The sequence below is a fragment of the Equus asinus genome, chromosome 29 (genome assembly GCF_041296235.1).
Source record: "Equus asinus isolate D_3611 breed Donkey chromosome 29, EquAss-T2T_v2, whole genome shotgun sequence".
In the NCBI taxonomy this organism is placed as follows: domain Eukaryota; kingdom Metazoa; phylum Chordata; class Mammalia; order Perissodactyla; family Equidae; genus Equus; species Equus asinus.
The window spans coordinates 16,294,909-16,322,133 of record NC_091818.1 but is presented as its reverse complement, the minus strand read 5'-3'; the positions used below and the strand labels follow the sequence as shown (position 1 = coordinate 16,322,133).

Here is a 27,225-nt window from a genome sequence, read left to right as displayed (position 1 = left end):
ATCCAAAGTTAACAGGGAAATCTTCACATATTTTCTCTTAATACTTTTTTGTACATTTTTAGGTTTAATTTCATAACCAACTGGGATTTGTTTTGTGTTATGTGATGAGAAAAAGGAATCTAACTTTTTTAAGTGAATGCCCAATTGTTGTAAACACTAAATAAGCCATCCTTTACCACTAATTTGAAATGCCACCTTTAATATATGTATACACACAATGTCTGTTTCTATCATCACTAAAGTGTTTCAATGATCTATTTGTCTATTCCTGTAACAATACCGCGTTAAGTATTTTAGCTTACTGTACATTTTGCCATCATTAGTCTATTAAAACAATGTAAATCAATCTTGTGCCCCAATTTATTCTTTTAGAACCAATTTGTCCAATTTCCTCTCACCTCTCAACCTACCCCCACCACACACACACACACACAAATACCATTTGACTTGATTGATTTGATTTGATTAGTGATCACTGACATATTGATTTTATAAATAAAATATTAAGGCTATAAATTTTCCACAACCCATGCTTATGAATGTGTAATAGTCCCAAGGTTGTTTACTGAGTTTCCTCTGATGTCTGATTTGTCATCCATTTTTATAATTATGGAATATTTAACAATAACATTTTGTTTATTAGGTTCAAAGTTGTCTGTTTATGAATGTGTAAAAGCAAATCAACTCTGTTAATTATGTTATTCAAATCCTTTATATTATTGCTTTTTTGGCTACTGAATATAACAATTTTTGGAAAAAATGTATTAGCATCACCTACTGTGGACGTGGTTTTGTTGAATTTTCTTTCTACTTACAAAAAACAATGATATATTTTGATAGTACGTTGTTTGATGTAACAAAGATCCTGACCATTAGGATTTCCACTGGATGACAGTATGTGTCAACATAAGACACGCTCTCCTCCCGCCCATCCAGTGCATCCGCGCTAAGACGATGCTCTCAGAGAGTGAGTGGGCGTTCCTTACTTTCAGCATGTTCTGTTGCCTGCTGGATTGCCAGTCTGTATTAGGACTTGTCTTCTAAACAGGAGACAACTATTTTTGCATTTTAATCTAAGCTTTGAGCACTTCCTTTCATTAAGAGAAATTACCCCCTTTAATATGCTATAATAACTTACAATAAATAAAATACTTATAACTATAAGCTATTGTGGCAACTAATATGTTTAACCTAATTATTGACATATCGTTTTATTTTTCCTGCTTATGACACGCTTTTTCCTGCTCTTTCAGCCCTCCCTATTTTTTCTATGCCTGAATCAAGTTTTCTTTTTTATTTTTTTCACTTTGTAGCCACTTATCATACAGCATTTCACAACTCATGAAGTCCTTTACATATATGTCAAACTACTATGCTCAACAATTTTTGGTTCCTCTAATCCTGCAGGTGTACAGAAAACTTCGCTAACGCCTCTCTCTTTTTTATCCCTGCCTGACCAAAAATAATTATGAAATAGTCTCCATTTGGGGTAGCAGCAATAAGTCACCTTAAGACCACCTCAGAATTTAATAAACCTATCTAGCATCTATCATGAGCCAGGAAAAGGGAGGACAAGAAACTTCATATTTGATTAGTAAGAAGTTAGTTCATTGATCTTTCCAACATCTCTGCATCCTGCAAAAGACAAAGCTCTTACCGTTTCTTTTGGAATCTGCATCTGGCTTGGCTCTGCATTCTAGAAGAATTGAAGAGAAACATAAATACAGACTGACCAAAGCCATCGTCAACACACAGGGACACAAAGCTTTACTTTAAAGGAATTGTTTTGGTTCTTAAAGTCCACAAAATATATAGAGGGTGATTATGTTCTGGCTGATGTATTACTCTGTCTTCCAAACCTTCACTGATGTGACCACATTGCCTTCCGTCTGTGTGGGGGTGCGTTTTAAGAAATGTTTCAAGATATAGATTTCTGCTTGCTCACTCACAGTACATCATGAACGTATTATATGGAGGAAAACAAATCTCACCAAACCATTATCCTATTCATGGCACTGCTTCTAATTTTGTTTTTTAATTTTCCCACTAAATCTAAGTTATAAAGTACATTATAATTTGATAGCTAGACCAGATAATAACAGTCTGAACCACAAGCACTATAGTATTCACAGGCTATAATTGTGATATTTTTTTCATATGTTATAGGGTTGTGTTAATTACATAGGTACTTATAAGGTTGATTTCTTAAAAAGCACATATTGATAAATGTATTTTGTCTTAGACACAGAATTTAAACACAGACATCCCAAACAGAGGAAAGGAGTTTCGTTAATTGAATTCAAAGATCATTTTAAATGCCCTCCTTTAAGTTTTCAGAATTTTATCCTTTTAAATCTTGAAAAGCAGCTGCAACGTGAATAATAGACTGACGGCCTACTGGCTCAGGCCTTAATGAAAAGCTCACAAGCAATAAATTAAACCACCAAGAAAAAAAAAGTAGGCAGCAGAAGGGAAAAACAGAAGCCTGGAAGATCAAAATTGGACAAGAAGAACCTGAATAACCTTAAGGTGGCTATATGTTGGCACTAACTCTGGGAAAGGCTGCTGAAAAGCACTCTTTAAGCTCTGGCAATCTAATAATGCCAACTATCACCGAGGCTCAGATACAGGAGGGAGAATTAAAGCTTCATCGGATAACATGTAAAGCTCAGGATTTTTTTTTAAGTGCTCATTTACAATTTAATAGAGACATCTCCACATTTAGGATCAGGTGGCATTTTAAACACAAAATTGGATAACAGTGGGGGGAAAATGGGAAACTGAATTTAAATGGAGAAATAATGCATTAAACATTTTAAAATAGAAATAAAGAAGTTTTTATAATTTTCTGAAATCTACTTAAAACACAAGTGTTCACTTTTCAACTTTATTGCAATCTGAAATTTCCACGACATCACAGTAAATTTTACATCTGTGTGTAACCAAGGGATGGGATATTCCTGTGACTAAAGTTTATCTGGTTTATAATAAAAGGAAAATTTTATTAACCATGACATATCCGTACTTGAGGTATTAGCCTAAGAGAATTAGGGCTATATGAGAAATTTGGAACTGTGCCCCTAAAGCCTTGCCACTCTGGTATCTACAGATTAATTGCTGTTTAGATAAAGCTAACAGCTAGCTAAAAGAGATGCCAAATGTTCTAAAATGACCCAACTAGAATCTGTTTTGAAATATTTAAAATACCACTTGTACTTGAAGTAAAACAATTTTTTCACCACATTAAAAGATAAAGGTGATTCCTCCCATTATGCTGTTTTAACATATAAATGAAATCCAGTACTTTTTGCAGAAAAACATTCAGAACTATGTACCTTTAATATACATATTTGATTCACACCAATACCCCTATTTAATAGTCAGACATACGTATAAAGAGTGAAATAGATAGTTTGCAAATAAATGCCTTTTCATTTCATATACGTCATTCCAAATAATGTGTAAGTCAGTAATTAGTGGCCTTTGGGCTTATTGTCATTTAGGTCTTTTTATTTTCAATAGTAATATTTAACTAAGGTGCTCCTTTTCACACAACAGTAAGCAAGCATGTTTATTGACTTAGCTCCATGCACTGTGAAAATCTGAAGCATGAAAATTTGTCATATGTAGTGGAGAAGATGGCAGGCTTTCAACAACAGCCTTTGAAGTGACAGTTATGAAACAATCGACGTCGCTGTACTCAATCCGTCCATCTGAAAGCCTTCAGTAATAATCATTTGCTGCCCTAGAAAACATCCCTGCCATCTGATTTAAATACCCCTACACTCAAAATTGTGGATGTCTCTTTCTAAAGCTGCGGGAATATGAGAAAACCATGCTCGCATTAAGTTACAGCTGAAAGACACATAAAATATAGAAAGTGCTTGGAGACTGTCTCAGTAAACATTGGCCATCAGGTAGCTAGCCCAGACCCGTGGCTCATGTGCATCAGAAATCTTTCATCTGCTCTAAATGTACACACCAGTTCCCTTGGGTGGAAGGCGTCTTCTTGGCGAAAGACCAGAAGGCTCACAGTTCCTTCCATCTTGGTGCTTCTCAACAGGGAAACAACCTCCTCTTGGGATTGGCCTGCAATATCTACTCCATTTACCTAAAAGAAATAAAAAGTTTTCAGCTACAATCCTATGCAAACAGATAACACAAGGAAAGACACATATTCTGGGACTGATCATGCCTGCTGCGGAACACAACTCATTTCACGGTAAATTCTGCTATGATCTGGTAACCATAGGCTATTGTGGCTAATAAAGAAACACAGACCAGAAATCTAGACGTAAGATAGAGAGTAGTAAATCTTTTAGTGTTCATCAATAAACCAAAAGCTCAGCCACCAGAGCACTAACAAGTAATGAGGAATAAATAAATACATCGAAAATGTCGTTAACACAAAACTGCCTGGCTTTGAACTGAGCTATCTTGATAGCCTTGTGTATCATAGGTTTTCCTCTACCAAAATAAAAAGGTGTTGCTTTTATAGGGAGTAGTAGAAACACACTAAAATATTTTGGGATAAATATTTTAACTTTCAATGAGTTATTACTGAAAATTATGAGGATAACTTTTTATCCCTGAAAGGCAAACATTAAAAAAGAATCTTTACAAAATAATAATAATATTTTTGGAAGGGTAACAATATTTTACCTCAATATTGTTCAATATTAAAAGAGAATTCTACCAGAAAAAAAAGAGATTTGAAACAACCAATACCTAGGGAATCTCATTATTTTTATATTATAGGAAGTATAATAACAATCAGAAAGCATTATGTATTTAACAGAAATGAGGATGGAAATTTCTTTCAAAAAGTATTCTATATTATTCTCTTCAGACAAAAATAATATTTTGTCCAAGGGAAGTAAATATATTATTTACATTACAATATCAAAATTTTCCTGTAGTTAAAATATGTTTTGGAACCTTCCTCCCTCTGCTAAAAATCATCTTAGTTAGCTCAATATACTACTATTATGGAATTGCAGGAAATAGGTAAGTAATAACAGGTTCAAAGAAAGCAAAAAATCTGTAGATAAAAAAAATTGAGTCACTTAATATTTTTTAATGTATGCTACCAAACATCTAGGTACTCAAAAAAAACCTCTCACAGAATTATTGATACTGTGTAGAGAAAAACTAGAGATACTAGAAAGTTAGGTTTAAAACATGCAAAAATAGAGTTTCAGTTTTAAGAGAAAGCAAATAGCTATGGAAAATGAAGCCTAAGTCTGAAGAAATACAGGTTGCAGCCCCTTCCCGTTGCTCAACAAGAAAAACAGGAGCTTTGCGATGTGTGGAAAGTACGAAACTATGACGCGATGAAAGACAAGACTCAAAAATAAAGTGATCATCTTCCGAAAAAAAGAAAAAGCGAGCGACGCAGGGAGGGAGGAGGAGAAGCCAAGCGGGGACAAGAGGATATTTTTTTGGACTTGGAGGCGAAAAGGACTCGACTGCAGTCGCAGCTGAAACTCTCACTAAACAAAGCAAGCCCCAACTGCAGGCGCGGACCAAAACGACGAACTTTGACCCCGAGGACGAGGGCCCTTTCTGCAAACAACTCCCTAAATATAATCTGTACTCAAACCTCTCCTTTTTCAGCCTCTATCGGTGACCCTTTAAAAACTGATGTCACACAAACAAGACAAAAAGGACAGGAGTCATATTTACGAAATCTAAGCCCAAAATGTAGACGTGGAAAAAAAATCTGGAAGCTATTCCTTTGCTCCATTGCTTCATACAAAATCTTCAGGAGAGTGTGATCTGGAGAGTTCAAAACTACATATGAAACGACCAGGACAGAAATAAGGCCATGTCATAAAAATTTACTTTAAGATTAGTATTTGAATACTAGTTAACAAGCAGGAAATACAGTATCTGCTGATAAGAATACAGACTACATTTTCTGCAGAAAATACTAAGAAAAACAGCTACTAAAGGATACTTATTCTGTCTTTCTCCATTTTATTCCTATACATATAAACACTCACACAAACAGAATTCTGTACATGTATGCACTTCAAAGACAGCCTCAAAGACCAATGAACAGAAACTCATGAGACACAGTAAGGAAATTTTGCAAAACTATTTCTCTTTCTTTCTGACATTGACTTTTATGTCTGAATTCATTCTCCACGCTGCCAGTTCAACATTTCCTTGTTCCTCTCATCAAGACTCACTGTTTTCATTCATTTTGTTTGTCTTTCTTCCAATTACAAAGGAGATAACATTTCTACATTACCACAGATAAATTTAAAGCCATCTAAAAATATAACCTAATGGACACTGTACTTACATAATGACAAATGTTATGTTATCTCATAAACCAAATGTCTGAGTAACTAAAAGTTCATGAGCAATCTCAATGAAAAGATATTTCTCACCAAATAACATGAAAAATATAAAAGTAGTAGTACATTGTTTTGTGATGCATACTTCTGCCAAAACATATAATTCAATTTCATATTTTATGCAAACATTAAAAGAAATGACCCTTGAAACTGGAACTTATCAGGAATTATGGAACTTCTGACTTCGAGAAGTCACTCACCTCTATAAGTCTATCTCCTGCCTTGAGTCTGCCATCTTGTATGGCAGCCCCTCTTGGGAGGATGTTTTTCACATAAATTGGAGCTGAGCCACCTATCGTTACATCTCGGGAAGTGATGCTGAATCCCAAGCCTTCTGTACCTAAATATACATCAGAAAAAAATAAATAAATAAAATATTGAATTTTACAGGTATATCATACATAAAGGATTTTTTTATTATTCTTTACCTCAACTTGACATTTTACAAATTTCACAATAGCCTACAATTCTTTTAATACTTTAAAATTTGTACCAGATTTTTCAAAACAGACTAAATTACAGAAGTTTAAATGGTTTATATATGAAAATTCATTAATCTAAGAAGAAATGGCAATCTACTCAAAGACACACATTAAAGTTAGTATATAAATAAGCCTGCTAAAAGTTTTTAAATTGGTCTAAATCTTTGATTATGAAAATAAATTTAATTTCTCTACATGAAAAACAAACAACTTCTGTTAAAACTCATAGTACCTCAAATATCAAGCATTATTGGGCAATAAAGGCATCCAGATCTGAAGGGTAGGAGTGGAGCAAGACGAATGTTCAAGGGAGATGGAAACAAAATAGCAAAAGGAGAAATTTTTGTAGATACAGATAACAGAACCTCTCCAATTACAATTACTCACAGCAATTTACCGACAGGATGAACCATATTATCTTTGCCTACTTCTCTTCTAATTCACCTAAATCCTACCACGTACATTTCTCAAAAAAAAAAAAAAAAGGGTAAATCACCGGGTGAAGTACCCACCTCAGATCACGGCTACGAAGTCTGAGGATCATCGTATTATGTTTAAAGTTACTGAAATTAATTAGGCATTTTTAAATTACTGTGCCGGTTGGTATAATTTAATTCTTGGTTCTTTGGCAGCTTTCTTGACAGGCACTCACATAAGCTCAATTCAGTTTAGAGAGAGGGTTACAAGTGACTAGAAGTCAAATGAAATTAGCCAAAATGTGCCAAGAAAAAATGTGAAGATAACGACAAACACCTGACTAACCGAAAAATTTTTAAAATACTTCAAATCATGATTAATTTCGACAAGAGTTTTTTAAAAAGTTATTTCTTAAGGTATTAGGTTCTATTTCAGTTAAAATGATATTAGGACAAATACTTGCCTATTACAAGAAGAACAAAGAGATTTATAACAGTGAAAAATCTATAGAAGAATACACTAATTTGATGCAACACTCAATACAAAACCATAATCAAAAGCACATATCTATAAGTACACAAACAAATATGGGCAAATCCAGATGAATGCAAACATAGGTTAAAGAAGAAACATAGAGGAGAAACGGAAAAAGCAATAATTATACTTGTAACAAAACCTACTCTAAATACTCTCAAGTTCACACAAAACATTCATTTACTTAAGGTCTGAAGTCACTTTAATGTGCCTGGACTGTTAATTTCTTAAGTCTTCTGTGCTGAAGACGTGAATGGCATGTTGTCTATATGAAATTTTCCTAATTATTCTGCTGGGACTTTTCCATATGTCTCTGTGCTTTCATGAAGCTCTAATGACTTGCAATAACATTTATTAAGAAAGAATGCTAAATTATTCTCCTCTTGCAATATTAATTTGTATGAACTACAAAGACTGACTGTTATGTGAACCTCAATACTATTAAAATATCAGCAATAACCCCTAAATCTGTAAGCTAAAAGTTCAGGCAATGACCTTTAAAAGAAAGATAAATAGATATCAATTTTCATTTAGCAAAGCCAACAAAACATTTTGCACTGACTGAAACAGATTACTGACCTTCTCCTCTGACTTTATTAGAAAGCTAATTTCTTTAAAAGAGCAGGGTATTTGAGAATGCCAAAAAGGCAATAAATATTAAGAAATCATAATTATGGAAGCAAGTACACAGGGGCTATTCTATTTTGTCATGTCATATGTCAGAGTTCCAAAATTATGCCAAAGAATCACCATGACAAAGGCTTCTCCCTTTACTACTTAGCTTTGATCTCAGTTTACAAAGAAATTCTGTCATTCAAAGCATGTCAGGGCCGGCCCCATGGCCTAGTGGTTAAGTTCCTGTGCTCCACTTCGGCGGCCCAGGGTTTCACCGGTTGGGATCCTGGGCACGGACATGGCACCACTCATCAGGCCATGCTGAGGCGGCATCCCACATGCCACAACTAGAAGGACCCACAACTGAAAATACACAACTATGTACTGGGGAGTTTCAGAGAGAAAAAAGACGAAAAAAAGAAAAAAAGCATGTCAGTTCACTTTGAACTGAATTTAAAGGTTAACACTGACATGTCCTACGTTTTTCATGTACTTCATAAAAATGTTAAATGTAACAATAATTGATAAAAATATTATTTGTTGGCTCCAATGAAAGCTTGTTCAATTCTCAATTATTATTATTAAAATATCTGTATTTAGTACTAATCAAAGACAATCAGCATTCATCTTCACTCTTACACTAAAAATTATTTTTTATATAAAACATTTTAAGTATTGGCAGAATGCATAGGCAGTTTCTGCCTTGTGTCAAACATTCTCACAGTTAGTAAATTAAAATCAAGATAGATCTGTGGGCCTCTATATCATGTAGATTACTCAAGGTCAGAAAAATGTTTAAAAGAAAACCAGTTTCTATTTTCTTATACTGATTAAACACAGTCTTTCTAAACTGGTTTGAGTAAAATGTAATCATATCTTTTTAAATGTTATTAAAATAAAATTATTTCATGTATTCAAAAGAAAGATTCTTTTAATGGCAAATAAAATTTCATTTCATTAAAAAAGTTCATATTATATCATAAGTTGTTAAAATATAATAATTGTGTGGAAAAAACTGTAATTAACTAAACAAATATGCCTGTTATCAGTGTAAAAGGACAAAGATATTTATAAATTAATATCTTTACGACAATAACCAGGTAAAATAGTTCACCTTTGTTGAGAGATCCCCAGCAAAATTTTATTTTTTATACAACTCTATTTGTGGTTTATGATATGGTTTTGCTTAAAACCTAGGGCCTGCATTTGAGTAGAGAAAAATGAAGGAGGAGGATCTGGTATTTTCCTCATTTAGGGAATTAACAGAGCTCACAGGGGTTTCTGCTGATATGACTCTGTATTTGTAAGGGGTTTCAAAAGAAGAGACAAGCTGTCAACTCCTGCTCATGTCAACCAAGTATTTGGAGCTTAAAAGCCAGTAACCAGAAATAAGGAATTTGTGGTTCACATAAAGTTCAATGAAAGACTATGATTTAGAAAGGAAATAGCAGTCTCTGAGTTTACAACCTTGTAAACCCTACCCCAAAATGGAAAGAAGAATGGTCTAAATGTCAGGAGATGGAAAATGTTCTAGTAAGAATCTGCTGCCAGAAGCCATGTGACTTGAGGAAATCACCCAACCTCTCTTGGATTCATTTCCATCTAACTGCAGGAGTTGGTGGAGCTCATAAAAAGAGAAATATTCTTTATAATGACACCATTTTGAAAGACAGGACTTTAAAATATATCAAAAGGCTCAACTAAAATGGGTGATTAACAGGGAAAGTGTGTCTCAGTGCCTGGAGGGGACGGTGGCTGGAAATCGGAAAGTCAAGTTTGTCAGCCTGCTCTGAGTTGTGGGGAAGTGCAAAGTAGAAAACCATGCTTCCTGTACACAAGAATCCACAGTCTACAGGAAGTGGGCACTTAAATAAATAAATAGTTATAACAGTATGTGATAAAGAGTCAGCAAGGCCCATTACAATTTCCATTGTCACCTTAATAAAGGGAAACAATGTTGGGGCCAGCCCAGTGGCACAGTGGTTAAGTTGACATTCTGCGTCGGCAGCCCAGGATTTGCCGGTTCAGATCCCGCTTGTGAAGCCATGCTGTGGCAGGCATCCCACATGTAAAGTAGAAGAAGATGGCCATGGATGTTAGCTCAGGGCCAGTCTTCCTCAGCAAAAAGAAGAGGATTGGCAGCAGATGTTAGCTCAGGGCTAACCTTCCTCAAAAAGAAGAGAAAAGAAAAAAGAAAGGAAAGCAATGGAATACTCCAGGAAAGCAGGAGACAAGGACACAAAGGCCTAGCTTCTCCGCATTCTACCGCAAACCACGGCGAGCTTCTCACAAGTCAGTCACTTCCCGTCACCAACGTGGCGGGGCTGCAGTGGAGGACCACTGAGGTCTTCCAGGGCTGTGTGCAGACATCAGGGAGAGCGACCAAAACAGTCAGGTCCTCACTGTTGTCTGGGGCTGATAATAACCTCCTGAAACCACTTTCCTTCATTGGCAAAAACTTTACTGCAGCTGTCACTACAAGCTTCTTCGCATAAACTTATTTTTTAAAGCCTTATTCTCTGAACTTTTACATTTAATTTTTATGTAGCAAAATGAACCTGAAAAGCATAAAAAATATAATTGTAAATACTTTCTTTTAAAAAAAGTCGTTATGTCAGTTCTTTCACATGATAATGGGGTAAAACCTAGGGTGCTTTGGGTTAGTTGGTTGACTTTTAAAATGATTTCCATACAACAAACACAAGCTGGGTCGTACCTTTCTTAAGCTGGATAGTAAGCCTCTTGCCTATTTTTTTGGTGTTGTACCCACTGCTGACGCTGGTACTAAATACAGTCTGTGGTGCTGGGGCCGGAGCTGAGGGCGGTTTCCCGGGCGGGTGCGTGCTGTGAGGTAGCAGGCGGGGGTGGGGGTCTGCCTGATCGGCCGGGTGGGCCGGGCGGGCCGGGCGCGGTGCTCTCTGCAGCGCCTGCAGCCCTGCGCTGTTCGCACTCCTGTTGTCAGCGTACTGGCTGTCCGGGCTGAAGCGGCTGCAAGAGTAAGTGTTCTCACTTTGGGAGAGTTGTTCATACTGCTCTTTCTTTGCTGCAGGGACCACATGGAACCAAATGATGGGTGTACGCATGGCTTGGCGAAACATATGCTGTGCTCTGGGTTTGAGAAAGAGTGGAAAATTAGCAAATTAAGACTGGCAGACTAGAAGATATTATGAGCTTAATTAAGTATACTAATTAAGCAACTAGAACTGACAGATTTTGTTGAAACTAAGAAACAAAATTCTAGTAACCCATTCATCAATCAAGTTTGCAAGCTCTGATGTAAGCATAGCTGTCTCTCCAAATATAAATTTCTCATTCTCTAAATCAAAATGACAAAATTATCCACAACTACAGATAAAACATTGTGCCCTCAACTGTAAGTCCCTAAATAGTTTTAAGCACAACAGAAGCATTACAATTTCAATATTAATAGAAATTAAACACAACCGTCTCTCTACAAGATTATCTAATAGAACTTTTAAAAATCATAGAATATTTCCTTACAGGTGATCATTTGAGTTTTTGAAGAAATAAATATACTTATAAATATACTTAGAAAACTATAGAAAGCAACTATCCATTATTTATCAGCAAAATTAATTCAGTCTGTGTATGCAAAAATCTCAAGAACCCCAAGGTGTCCTCAATGACTCCAAATGTGAAGTGAGAATCGTCAGCCCCAGTGCCCTTCCACGACCAGCCTGAGAGGCTACCCACCTCGTGCCGACTCCTGAGCCAGGTCTTACCCCAAGTCCTTATGATTTCTGCTCGCTCTTCCCTTGTTTTATAGTAACTGGACACCTTTTATCTTTCTAATTGAATAAGGACTTGAATCAGGATAAAGAAAATCTGAGGGGACCACAACATTGTGGTTCAAAGGATTTTGTATTTGCTTATTTGTATTCAGACATTATGAGCAACAAAGTCAGAAATGTGAGTTAAAGTATAATAAAGACTAGCAACCTGGTGAATTTTCCAAAAAGTGAGAAAAAAGTAAAATTGCGAAGCCTAAATTGGGCCCATAATATTTTAAGAAGTGCTCCATCAGTCAGAGGGCTTTCTGAAATCCAGTCTAATGGTAGTAATTACCTGGAGTTTGATTAAATTTTTAAAAGCTAGATAATGGCAGAAAATACTCCTCTTCGGTGTAAAGACAGAGATTACAGACACGTTGTTTGAAGCATTTCGATCGACTGCACTCTATCAGCCTGAAACACGAAAAAATGGCCGTGCAACCAGCACACACTTACTGTTCAAATCTTCTATTTCGAAGGTCACCATCATTAATCCTGACAATGCAATCATTCTCATGAAAAAGGTTTTCTTGTTCAGCTTTACCACCTTTCTCCAATCGTTTTACTAATAACCCCAGGGTTCTGGAACATTAAGAATGCAAATCATTACACATGTAATATTTCCACCATGCACAATGCCCTACTGCTTTAATGCTGGCATTATATTTACAAAGACTTCCTAATAAAGGAGTGCATTAAATCATTATTAATATATTTTAGAATAACACCAACACAAAAACCACAACAGTATAAACGACGTGTAGAAATGGATCCTTTCAATAAATATAAGAACTCTTTTCTGGCTTGTCAGTCTTATGCTTCTGAAACAAACCGTATACTTCTCTCTATGCTTAAAACTGCTTCAAGCAGAGCTCGCCTGACGGTTCAGTGGATATCGCAGTGCGGAGCAGGGAAGAGCAGGTTTTCGTGAACAGCTCTGGCTGTTTTCTGTGTTAAGCCAGCTGGTACGCTGCTGACGGCAACGCCTATTTTTCCATGAAAGCAAAGGTGACGGAGAAAGGTTAACCTTAGCGCATTGTGCGTGAGAGGAGGAAAACAGGAGAGAGTGCACAAGGACAAGAGTCTCCATTCTTGGCATGTGCATTTCATAGTGCCTGACATTCTGAATTTCAAAACTCATGAGGTCTCCCAAAAGTAAGTAATTAGTTGCCATTACTTCCATTTGAAGAAAAATAGGAGGATGCCAGTGACAGGCTCGAACAAAGCCGGTCACCATTCATCTCTTCCATGTGTACTCAAACCTCAGGTTTAAAGGAAAGCCGGAACAAACTTTTAGAGACCAATACAGAGGGGAAAAAAGTAAAAATGACTAGTGTACTTGGCCTAGAACACTAACTTCTTGACTGACAGGAAGGGCATTCTACATACCTGGGGACAGAGAGCAAACACTTTATATGGTCGCAGCGTAAGGAAGAGGAATCTTTACCTAGTTCTGATGCCATGGTTCACTAGATAGTTAGCACAAAATCTATAGCATGATCATGGGAAAATTTTTATGAACTCATTTTTGGCTTGTCCAAAGCTGGCATTTTCTTTCACAATCCTAATATTTGGAGACAAAAAATGCCCAAATAGATACTAGAATTTAGAATCCTGCATAAATTAAAGTTGAAGATACCATAATTTCCAGTAGCCTATACAAATAGATTTTCCAATAGAATACAATTTGCAGTAGCCTACATACCCTTTCTAGGAGAAAGATATCCAAATAGAAAGCCTTCTCTTCTAAACTTTTACAATAATTGTTACCTGTTCCATGGCCATTTATCTCACTCCCTGGTATTGTTACTCATACACACACCTTATCTCTACTGTCACATTGGATGCTCCTGGAAGAGAGAGACAATGGGATTCGCAATACGCGCCCAAGAACTTCGCTAGTAGTAAGGTCTTGATCAATGACGACTGAATGAATGGATGACTGAGTTTAGCTGAGGCAAACAAGTCTCATATTTCTAACAAGCCTTTTTGCAAAATAGAAGACAAGCAAAATGAAATTTAGATGCAGATCCTTTCTTTCATGATGGTCTCATTTATACCAAGTATATGATTGAACTGAAATGAATTGAATTGAAGCAAAGGGCCTTTTTCGCTTGCTACTTTGCAGTTTAACCTTGTTTCTTTCATGAATGTTTTTGAGTCGTTAACTTCATTCTAATTTTTATTATTAAATATAGTAAAGAGGCATTGTGTTTTACTAGGGTCAAGTCTATCAACTTGCAAGAATAATAAGGGGAGATAATATTTAAATTGCCTTTTGCAATTTTACCATTTGAGGATTAGCATCTACTAGAGTAAGAGTCTAAAAACCTTCGTGACTGATGAAAATAATATTACATGGGTAATTTTTAGTTATTCACTACCATATATTGGAACTAAATAAACATAAAAATCCCCTCGGCTCAAAGGTAAGAATAAAGGACAGTGACCGAGCTGCATGAGCAACTTTACTGTCTGAGTCCATATTTGGAAGGAAGCGATTCCATAATATGCCACACCAACAATTGAGTTATTGTTCCCAGGTCATCATGCCCACAATCTATCTCCCTACGTTTCCCAACGGTTTAAGTTTGCTTCTGTGTGCAATTGAACAAAGTGTTCTATCAGAGGAATCAAATTATTAAGATATATCTATGACTCTGTTGAATGGGACAAAGTAATTTGAGAAATCAAATTAAATCACAGTTATTGATGATACAGGAAATAGGAGAAGACCTTCGGCCACTTCACCATCACAGCCGCCATGTAAAGGAGCAGCTTGAAGGAAACAGTGACTCAGCCACTCCCAGGCAATCATAGCTAATCATACATGTGGCGCCACACCTGTGGGGAAAAGCCACCTCCACAGACCAAGAACGCTTTGTTGAAGTGTGTGCATTCAAGTCCCTGTAGCAAAACTCTGTCCTACCAAGAGTCACTCCAGTTAATTAATTAGTTTTTAATCAGTGAAATCATGAGCAATTTCTCAATACAGTTACAACATTTCTGCAATCTAACTAATAATTGTGTTTCCATGTATTCTGTAATATTGTGTGTATTCTAAAATAGCCCACAGAATATCTTTAGAGTAATATATATATATATATAGTTTATGTTTAATGGAAATTACTTAGCAGCTAACTAGTATTGATAATTTGTTTAAATTTATAAATTTATTCCTGACAGACTCTTTCAGTATTTATGACAGTTTAAAATAATATAACTTGGAAATCTATAATTTAATTCTATAAGTGGCATTGATACTTTTCAGATGAATAGCTCTATGGATTTATATTCATCTATATAATCATTTTTCTTTTTTAAAATCTACCTTTTCTTTTTTCCTAGGAATCACTCTAGAATAATAATGTAAAGTGAAAAAGCATGACATGCTTCATTTATTGAATGGCATGTCTTTCTGAATAAGCCTTTATATACGGCCAAAAGCATCAGTAATCCTAACGTATAGTAAAAATGTTACAAATTATAAATAAATACACTATTGCATTTATATTAAATATAACAGAAGTTTATTAAATGACGCTTTTAGAATCCAACCATTGTTAAAATAGTCGCAAAAATCTCAGAACCCTTTTTCTCAGCGCTAGAGACTGGAGAACTGTTGCGGGGGGCGGGGGGGGGGGCAGTGGCGGCGTGAAGGAGGCGCAGAAGAGGAAAAAATTCACCCTGAGTGACACGGCAAGTGATCAGGGAATCAGTGGAACAGACTGAATTACAGAGAAGTTAGTAGCCTGCTGATTTCTAAGTACTTGACCACACTATTAGAATCATTCTCTCAAAAAGAATGGATTAATTTAAAAGTAAAGTGGTACATTCTGCAAAACTATCTCATCTGCTTCACTAGGTGAAAATGATTACAAAAGGAATGGGAATGAACTATCAAAAACATTTCACTAGAAAATTGAACTGATAAGATAACAGCGAGGCTGAGGATGAAAAGTACCCTCTGAAGGGAAATCAACGGGAAGTAATAACAGATCCTTTCATCTTCTTGAAAAATGCGCGGGTGCAAGCAGATATTTCCATACCTCCACTTTCAATTTGTAGGCATCTCAAATAGCACGATTAAAAACAAATTTTAGCTATATATTTTGCAAATTCAACCAGCAACTAGAATTTGTTCTAAAGTAATAAAGAATTGGCTACCTATGGTGTGGTGGGTCCCGTAACAATTTTATTGAGAAAATAATTGAAGCTAATACAGTTCAGAACATTGTGGCGTGTCAATGTGCTGGAACAGAGAATGGCTGTTCTTCTTAGCAGTTAGCACCAGAATCCTTTATTAGGGGCACCCTTTTCCATTAGAATAAGAAACCACTTTGCAAAAAGTAAAAGAGAGGAGAGAGGGAAGAGAGGAGCTGGGGTGAGCTCTGCTTGGAGGAACAGCCCAGAAGCAGAACCACCCCAGACTGGCTGCGCTGACAGACACAGGGGAAAAGACTTGGTGCATTTATCAATGTGGCAGGGCCGTTTCATGAAGATACATCTGTAAGGGTTAGGGGTATATGAAACAGAACCTCCTTCACCTTCTGTACGAATCTAAGGCAAACCCTACTGAGCACATGTGCCTTTGGAGCAAATGGACTTTTTCCTAGTAAATCTGAAACATCCCCAAACATACTCCTCTTCCACTGTTTCCTAGACCTTTTACAAAATTTGGGAGGGAAAATACTATGTCCACTATGTACAAATCTCACTTCTGAGTAATTTTCCTAAAATAAAAACTGTGTGAATACACATATATTTCTTTTAAGCCTTTCCTCATGGCTTTTGAACAATGTTTCTTGCCCAAAAAAGGCTGGGGGGGGGGGGGGCCAAAGAAGAAGAATACAGTCACAGAAAGCAAGCCATGAAATGTTGCATCTTTGTACATGATTTTGGATGCATAATTAGAAATTTAGCTGCTTAGATTATATTAAGGACTGCACCACTACATTTTTACAAGGTTCATTAGCCTAATTACACACTTAATTAAAACAAACTCAGACACACATGTTAACATTTTCACTTCTAAGTATAAATTACAACCAATGATAAAACTGAAAATTAAGTAACAAATGTTTTATTGACATCTAAATTGGCTGAGCAAGTCTGAGTTTTGGTTTGATAATGTAAACTCCCACAACTGCCACCCAGCTGTATGGAAATGATCATAGTTCATCTTAATAAAAGTTGACACAGTATAAACACCACAACCGTAATGAAGGCAGAGTAGAATGAGCAGAATGGGATCCCATCAAGAAGACCTCTCACCTCGCCAAGTAATGACCATGCAGGGCCAGCGTCACCTACATTTGATCCCTGAGGACCACAGCCACCGTCACTGTGGACACTAGCAGAAGAGAGTTAAAGGAATTCCAAGTTAAAATAAAATCTCAATTCTTTTTTTATCTTTAATGGATGACATGAAGTAGACCAAAACAAAGTAAGTAAAAATAGAGAATTCTTCCAGACTAGGGCAGAAATGACAGGAATCATACTAATACATTTAAAGAAGCAAGATTTATCTAAATGTAAAATACAACTTTTCTCTCCAAAACAAATGCATTTATATGGTCGTTTATTAGAACAAACAAGTCTGAAGCTGAGAATGCAAAATTGAAAACTTTCAGACAAAAGGCTACAGATTCAGTAAATAAAGTTAAATTGTCTTTTTTCAAAAGCAATTAAAAGTACTCAAAGTTCAAGAGCATATTTATTCTTTTAAAAGTGATATTCAATTTTAAAAGTCTACAGTGAACTGAAATATACAACCCTCCAATTTAGCTATTCCTAACCCCAAGCCAGTTCCACGAAATTCAAATTGGCTGTAATTCCTCATTAACATATGCACTCAACTAACGAAACAAGGGCGGACAGAGATTCTTACATTTACGATGTAACAGTAAATTCTTATCTCAGATTCATGATATAAGAGACAAGTGATCATGTGCCACTACTAGATAGACTCATCAGCACCTCCGCAGACAACCAGAACACCAAGCAACACGGAGGGAATTATAAGGCACAACAGGAAGACAAGTGGAAGACAAAAAGTCATTCTTATTAGCTACCACCGCCAAGTACCTCGCTAAACGTATTTTACATGTATTTTATAATGACACGTATTTTCTTACTTAAGCCATACAAAGTCATAAGAGTGTTGCATTCCTCAGACGTGAAGACTGAGGCTAAGGAAAGCTAACTGGCCCAGGCCACACTTACCAAAAACACAGAGCCGGGTTCTGTCCCCAGTACCTCTGGCCTCAGAACCTGAGCTGCTCCCAACAAGTCCTCTGCCAAGAACACGAAGACTGAGCACGTGGCCGAGTCAGTGACTGAACGACACGGAGAGGCCATACAACATTCTAACTAGAGATTCTGGAAGGAAAATGGACCTTTGGTTTTGATGTGTTATGGAGAAAAAGTGATAAAGTCTAGGTTAGATGAACTAAGGGTTATAACTAACAACAACTATAACCGTATACATCTTAGTAAGAGAAGCCAAGCTCAGATTTTGACTGAATAAGTAAGTAGATGAATACGTTACTTCTCAAGACTTTCCAAAGATGTTTGCTAACTACTCCTGTTGACAGAATAAAGACTTCATAAAAGGTTTAGTTTTTGAGGAAAATTATTCAATATGTGCATCGACGATGCAGAAAACAAACATATTTCAATCATTTTCTACATTGATCTGATCACAGGAATATGTATTTTCCAATAGAATCACTTTTATTTCAACTCAAAAACCTTAAACATTATAAAATATTTTTTTAATTTTAGGTGTATGATTTTTTTTAACGGTGGAATTTATGGACAGTAATGTAAGTAAGAAAAGAGTCAAGGGGAAAAAATCATGAAAAGAAACTTTAACACAGCAATTGAAAAAGCTTGGTGTTGACCCTTCACCTGATAATATTAAATTGAAGATAAAAGGTTGAAAAAATCATTTGGGATAACAATCAGAATTAATCAGACAAATCAAGTGACTGTACATCTGTAAAAAGGAAGGTGAGAAGCATTTGCCAGCAGGAGCCAGTACTGGAAAGCTAGAAACACACAGTCCCCACCCCACTACCCATTACAGACTTTAGATTTTTCCTTAAGTCTCATGATTGACAATCAGACATTGGGAAGAAGAGTTCTGTGAGTACTTATTACTAACTGGAGGACGTTAAATGAGGTTTTTTCTATTTCCCTTCTTCCAGGGGAATTCTTTAGAATTAGGGGAGTATGTTGGTGGGAAATAATATATAGTTGCAATAAAGACACTTTCTTATCAAACAGGAAGTGGAAATGAAGTTTGGGACTCTTGCCCCCCTGATAATGTGAACAGGAAACAGGGGAAGAAATTTTAGATATGAAAAATATTAGAATGCAAACTCCATGATGGGAGGCATTCTTATTTGTTTGGTTCTCTAGAGCAGGACTGGCAATCAGGGCCCAGGAGCCACCTGTTATGTAAATAAAGCTTTACTGGGGCAGTAATGCTCATTTGGCTATATATCCTCAATGGTTGCTTTCATGCTACAATGACAGAATTGAACACTTGCACTAGAAACTTGGTGGCCCACAATGCCAAAAATACTGAATATCTGGTCCTTTACATAGAGTCTGCCAACCCTTGATAAGCATATGCCTAGAACCAGGAAGAGCACCCAGGAGGGGGCCAGCCCCAGGCCTGAGCAGTTAAGTTCGCACACTCAACTTCACCCGGGGTTCGCCAGTTTGGACACTGGGCGCGGATCTACACACCACTCATCAGGCCATGCTGGGGCAGCATCCCACAGAGAAGAACTAGAATGACCTACAACTAGGATGTATAACTATGTGCTGGGGCTTTGGGGAGAAAAAAAAAGAAGAGTTCCTAGGAGATACCAGATCTTTAGAAAACTTGCTTACTAAAATAAACATACAATCACTGTTTGTATTAGAATAAATACTGAGATAGAAAATTCCAAGGGCCACAGGTTTAAAAGAAAGAAGAACATATATAAATGGGAAATGGCCACATAGAAAAGCAGACTGTACTTTATTAAGAATAATATGTTTTAGCCATACTTGTTTCCATGGGGGAAAAGATTTAGAATATCTACTACAAGTCAGACTGTGGAGTCCAGGTAGAAGACTAATATTCATCCACTCACATTTCTTGAAACCCTTCAGCAATGTCTCCAGGTTATTATGGAGTCTCGCGGGCCCTTCACCAGGCACCCTCTCACAATCGCTCAGTGCTCTCTTCCAACACCTTCTGTTTCAAATCAGTGACACAGTGTTTCTCACCAAATCATGCACACTTACATGCAGCATCTTCCTTTCATACAGTCTCTTCCTAGAAAAAATATCTTTCCCGAGCATCACCAGCATAGTCCTCTAGCTCCTCCAAAGGGCAGACCAAGTCCCATCGCTCCACCAAGGGTTGGCCCCACGTCCCAGTCCACAGTGCTGCTCCCTCCCAATCCCCACGGCGCACGAGCATGGAGTTCTTTGGACACACAGCATGGATCTTTTCATCTACGTGTTTCTCAATTAGACTTTAAACCCCTTAAAACTAAATATAAAACCTTATAATCTCATAAGCCCAGCCCCTATTTCAGTATACAATTTTATATCTTGCTTTTTAAATACTTAACATTGAATTACATCATAATCATATTCCTAGGCGATTAGAGACCTCAGGAAAACTCACTATCTATCAAGCCAGGATATGTCCTGATTGTTTTATTTCCAATATAGCAGGGCCATAGCTGATACGGATAGTCATGGGTTCATTCATTCCTGTACTGAGTAAGCTTTACTGAGCAATGTCTATGGGTTAGGTCCTAGAAATACAAAGACATAAAGCACGGTTTTTCTGCCAAAGGAAATGACAATTATTTGGCATAACCTTCCTGAAAGTAGCAGCATTTGTGATTTAAATAAGGAGATTATGTTTGACATTTAAATCAGGAGGAAATGAAATTATATGTGTGAAGTGAAAATTGATTTCAAGGTAATGAAACTGTGAATAAAGAGTTCTGGGTGGGGATCAGTTAACTTTGTTTTTGAACAACATACAAGATGATGACTAAAGAAAAACAGCATCGGGGGAAGATAATGCTACCATTTCTACGCATTTAATTGTCTTTGTTTCTAGGTATCTGAGGCAGGCGTTGGGGGATGAGCAGCAACACGCCTATTGTCACTGATGCCCCCAATCCAGGAACAACAGCCAGCCTACCCTAGAAACATGGCTATTTTAAATAGGCCACAAGATTCCTGTTCCAAAAACTGGATTATACCTCAGGCCACAGTTATATTTAAGTGGATTTAAAAATTTCTCTAATATTGACTTCACATTTTTCCTATTTTCCTGAATTATACTTGATATTTGAGAAGTTGTGCATTGTGTTTCTTCTCTTTACAATATACAATTCCCATTCTGCATTGTTCCTTAGACTTTGTGATTTTGAAATCTGAATCAGAATGCAATACTGACATATATGTGTCACTTTTATAAAAATAAGTATTCACTAAGTGTTATTCAATTAGTTATATCTCCAAAACTGAGAAGGCCCAAGCATGACTGGAATTATATACAAGGGAAGTTATTCTTGGAAACTTCAACTGACTCCCCATGAATATGTATTCTGGTATTCCCACTAGGTATATGTGCAATTTCTTCACAAGTTCCACTTAATTTCTGCCTTTCTGCTATACTGCACTGCTTAATTTACCCTTGCAGCCACCATGGAGTTGATGAAGCTCCCTTCATAAGCTGTCATCACATTTAAAATCATCTTCCGCAACAAGCCAGCTTCAGTTATCTAATTTAGAAATTTCTTCTCTATCAGCTCACAGAACACCTATTATGTAACTATATCAACATTTACCACATAATTATAATTATGAGATTTCTTGGCTATCACTCCATCTTGATCGCAAATCCCTGGAGAAAGATTCTGTCCTGTTCATCTTTGTTTCCTAGCACCTACTACAGGAATTACCACACGGTAAGTGTCAGGAGGGTTCTGACTGAATGAGGAGAATCCACTTGTAAGCATTTCTGAGAACAAGGGAGATGGGCCTCTCTGGATCCTGACCACCAGCATCTGTGACTCTGGGCGGCTTGCCTGCTTTTTCCCTCCCATCGTCCACCTAACTCTGAAGAACCATTACTGTCAAGTCCAACAAGAAGCTTAAAGACTCAAATCAGGTGCTGGAAAAAACATATATATTTCTGTTCTGTTTCCCAATATGAAAACTGGTGATGCCTAAAAAGGGTTTATAAAGAATCTGATTTTATTAATCTGCTTGTCCCTTATACAGGAAAGCTACACAAGAATTTCTCCATTAACTGCCAAATCAACAGAGATTAAAAATGACTCAGCTATCAAACAGCTTCTAGCTCTACACAGGGACACTAGTCTACTCGAATGTGTTCTGTATATTGAAACTAATTACCATGGCAACCAGTAACTGGGGTGGATTGTGTGAAAGGCCTCTCATTGATTAATCTCTAGTAGGCTTATTTTTCTATCTTATTCTCCTTTTGCTTTAGACTTTTCATCTACTTATTTTACCCTAATATCCTTTCACACTGAGGTAGAAAATGTGTAATAAATGACAGAAAATAACTTGTTTGTAATTGAAATACTAGCTCAAAGCTGGTACCTACACAATTAAACCTCATTTGTGATGAGTTATATTCCACAGGCAGTTAAAGGCACATTAATATTGAGAAGCAATAATCCACACATTTTACCTTATCTGTTTTTTGTTCATGAAATAAATGGAAAAAAGGTTTAACTTTTGAGGTCGTTTAAAATTATATTTTTTAAAGGAAATAAAGGCAAGAGCCATTTTGAAAACAACTAAGATTGTTTAATTGGAAGTTCTTTGAAGAAATTTCAATGCTTCCCCAGAGTTCAAAAATTTTAAAAAGGAGGAGGAGAAAAAAAGCGAAAGCAGCCAGCTCTGTGACTATAACAAGGACCGTCCCACACTCACAGGGGCGTTCACATCCTGTTACGTCACACCAACAATGGAGCCCCCAACTCCAGCAGAGTTCCGGGTAAGTCAAAGACTCAGCTTCAAGACATCCCATAAAGCATGTGCTTCACCAAGCAGATGAAATCTGGACTCGCCACAGTTAGGGACATGTAGCAGGAAGGCAGTACAACTGTTCAAATAATCACTTAAAAAAGGACACCGATAATTTAGTCATACGCCATAACTGCTATTCCATCTGTCTTTTACAGCATGCTAGATGCTTACAGCTCCTCGGCAACAGGTACGCCATGTTCTAAGTTCTCAGTCCCCGGTCTAAGGCTACTTTCCAGCTTCCCCCAGAGTAAACGATGTTAAACTAAAAAAGTAACATGATAATAATAACAAAAGAAGAAGTTCAAATAAGGAGCCAAATAGTTCATAAATCTTTTTCACTGGGTAATCATTAGATGGGTAAATGAGAGAATGCAATTAAACTTCAACAGGTTAACCAAGTGCAGGTAAAGCTTCTGGGGAAGGATGTGGGATGTGTTTCACGTGATGTAGATGACAGAGGCCCCCCCAACCATTAGTTGCAAAATCAATTCATAGTATTTGAATACATCAAAACAAACAAACAATACTTCTTTCACAGAAGAAAAGCAGCAGAATAAAAGAAATTCATATAACATTTAAAGTATTTAAGAATATATGTTCTACAAAGTAATGAAGTCATATTAACAAACAGTAGAAAATTTTGACGTTTGAGTGTGCAGAGATTGAAGGCAAGGAGGCACAAGCCACATGGTGGGAAATAAATCTATAGCTTGTCTAATTTTTTTAAATTGCAAATATAATGATAAAAATCTTATAAAATTAAGCTAAAACATAAAAGTGAATTTAAAATGTATCATTTCCTAAGTTATGAAGATAATTTTTATTGGATAAAGTTTTCAAGAAAATTGCTTTAAGCTCTCCCGCAAATTCAGCTGGAGTTGTGACTATAAAGACTATAAAGTCTATCACCAATTTACAGCAAAGTACAATGTTTGCATGGATGTGATGAACAATAAAATTATTAGGATAATTTAAACGCTTGACTTCTTCATCAGCCTAAGTGCTGTCTGTGATTATGATGGATACGGATGAATGAAGCAGCAGTTGCCCCCAAATGAAAATGTTTCTATTGAGCATATGCTAAATCCACACCACTCTATATCTGAGCATAAATGAACAGAAAACACTCCACATTACGAGTCAATTAAAAACCTCCAAGATACATTACCTGCCGCCTCGAGCACTGAAAGGCACTACATGGATTCCCAGAGGCCCTCCATCGTTGGAGACTTGTACGAGCTTTACCATATCACTGTGAGACAATGATGAATGAGGGAGCATGAACATGGACTGTAAACAAACCAAAACCAAAACCAAACAAAACCAAAAACCACAACAACACAGACACACAAGAAACAAGGAAGGGAACAAAAGGAAAATCCCACCAGCACACACGCATATACATACACATTCTGGAACAGAAGCATGGCGATGGAAGCAACACTGAACACCACATACCTGAACGCTAGTCTGACGGCATGGAGGGAGAGCAATCATCAGAAATAACTACATCAAAAATGACCCAGAACCAGTCCTTTCGGACCACACTCTTCTGTGTGACACAGGTACACGTTTTGCCAGTCAAATCTCCAGACGTCCACTCAAAATTTTCCATCCCAATATCTGTTTCAAGGACTATGACGGTTGACTGAATAAAGGTGTTGCAGCTGCAGAGCACTTTATAATTTACCAAGTGCTCCCACATATGTCACATCATTGACCTTTCCAATAACCCAAGAAGGTCAAAGTTTGCCCCTGTAGGGGCGAGTCCAGATGCGATCCAGCTATCCCTACTTCCCACGGCTCCACAACAATTCAGCGTCACCATTTCCTACACTGCTGTGAGAATACCGTAACTGCAGGTTATGAAACTCCTTTCTCAAAACCAATAGTTATCTGCTAAAAATCTTCATAAAATTGTAATTGAACTTCAAAGTCATGAAGCTATTTATTAAGTAACATGAAGTTACTTCTATCACATAACTAAAGTACTTTACTATTAATATAATAATAGCAATTATTTTACATTTTTATTTATTAATGAAAACTAGTAATTTGGAGAATGTAAATTTTTTAAACCACTTAAAGGAGAGTTTACTTTCTTCGTAGATGTTTCCGTGTATGTGTGTATCGCATAGAAATCTAAGCAGCACTCATCTAACAATCAACATTTGGAAATAGTATTTCAATTAAATATCTAGTTTAAGCAACCTGGACAACTATAAATGATTACCAATGGATTTGATAAAGATCACAGTGTAGTTTTTAAATAATGGAAAATGCCAATTCTTCAATTGTATTTCTTACATATAAACCTGATACTATGAATGTCCTGGTTATACAATACAAACGCTAAAGAAAATCAAAGGTAAGGATATCAAATAAAAACAAAACTGAAAATATGTGCAGAAATCTACGGTACATAACTACATACAGCAACTAAGACAAAATAAAAATTTTGCCATACTGACAAAATATTTACTAAACTAATACTATTTAAATGGATTTTAATTTTTTTTTATATTTTCATAGAATTTTGTAACATCCTATTTTAGATACCGTTAATATCATTTGAACATGTATTTAATGATTGGATTGTCAATTAAGAATAATATGGTAACCTTAATAAATTTCTTTGGTTCCACTGTCTTTCTAAAAGGAATTATGACATGGCAAGTATTTCTTAGATGTAAATACTTAGAGAGTGCTGGACACTGTATATGCAAACATAATCCGATTCTAGCGCTGATTTAACCTCACTGAGAAAGTCCTTCGAGCCTTCCCTCGGAAGACCAAGAGAAGACAGAGTTAAGAGTTTGAATGTTAATACCTAGACCTTCCAACTTTTACCCAAAGTCAAAGAAAAAGGTCAGAATGACTGCCCATCAATGGAAGAAGTTCTGAGAAGACCTTCCATGTAGACATGTCAATACTTAAGATAATTGTAAAGTTGTGATAATCTAGGAAAGTTTTTCTTTGTCCTTTCATACTTAAAATCTTGTTCAAGGTTCCTAAACTACGACTTCTAAGTTTTCATCAAATATCTTGAAAGATTCTATTTCCTCCAAAAAATATATACTAAAACAACTAATGCTTAATGACCCAACTGGTTTTCCAAGTAAAGGATATCTACAATTTGTTTTGTAATTTAGCAAGGTTGAAGGAACACACCAAAATACTGACATACAAAGCAAGGCGAAAACAGTTACAGTGCTGTTAACATGACAAACATTTTCAATCAAATACTATTAAATTATGATATAAAATAGTATTTGCCAAGGTATGAAACTTGGGACAGGTACACGTGAGTCCCCATGCTCCACTTTTTACGTCAGATAATTAACTCAACAGATGAAAAATGCTCATTGGAAAACAAGCCAACGCAAGGCATATTTTTAACTAAGCACACACATTCCACATGCCATATGCTTTTGGAATACTTGCTGTTATCAGTGATGCTACATGTATACTACAAATTTAGTTAAAACCATCAGTAACTTACTCCAGAGAAAAGTTGGGTATGTTCTCCAAACCAGTGTCAGCATGTCCGACGGGTTCAACACGGCTATTGTCTTCTTCTGTCCCGTCCTCATCCTAGACACAGCACAACACAAACAGGAGGACACTCTGTGTTAGGTTTCTTTCTACAAAGTGAAGGAAACTGGGTAAAACTGGGGTCTAAGAGGCATTACGATCATGTTAACTAGGTCTTTAGGAGGATGACCTTTAACTATAGATGGGTATATGTATATGAAAAGCTACATTTTAAAGCAATAGTCTTTTGAGTTAGCATATCCCAGGAAGTGAACAAGAAACCACGCAGTACAGACAGAAAACACTGCAGCTTCTACTTATGGTAACTTTCTTATTTTTTTTCACTTTTTGCTGTATGTTTTAAGAATTAATTACATATTACTGCAATGCTATTTTAAT

At 36.4% G+C, this 27,225-nt stretch overlaps 1 protein-coding gene across 33 annotated transcripts in view; it reads right to left on the bottom strand.

Annotated features, from left to right (window-relative positions):
- The window catches only part of PARD3 (par-3 family cell polarity regulator), a 612,530-nt gene that overhangs the window by 237,767 nt on the left and 347,538 nt on the right, over positions 1-27,225 (bottom strand). For 21 of the 33 annotated variants that reach the window (XM_070501252.1, XM_070501261.1, XM_070501258.1 and 18 more), the window contains 7 exons: positions 26,795-26,886; positions 24,461-24,544; positions 12,661-12,786; positions 11,130-11,521; positions 6,566-6,705; positions 3,983-4,111; positions 1,658-1,696 (listed from right to left, as the gene is read on the bottom strand). In XM_070501252.1, coding sequence (XP_070357353.1) covers positions 1,658-1,696; positions 3,983-4,111; positions 6,566-6,705; positions 11,130-11,521; positions 12,661-12,786; positions 24,461-24,544; positions 26,795-26,886 — 1,002 coding nt within the window. The remainder of the gene's footprint in view (positions 1-1,657; positions 1,697-3,982; positions 4,112-6,565; positions 6,706-11,129; positions 11,522-12,660; positions 12,787-24,460; positions 24,545-26,794; positions 26,887-27,225) is intronic. The other 12 variants (XM_070501246.1, XM_044762268.2, XM_044762266.2 and 9 more) reach the window with 2 other exon arrangements.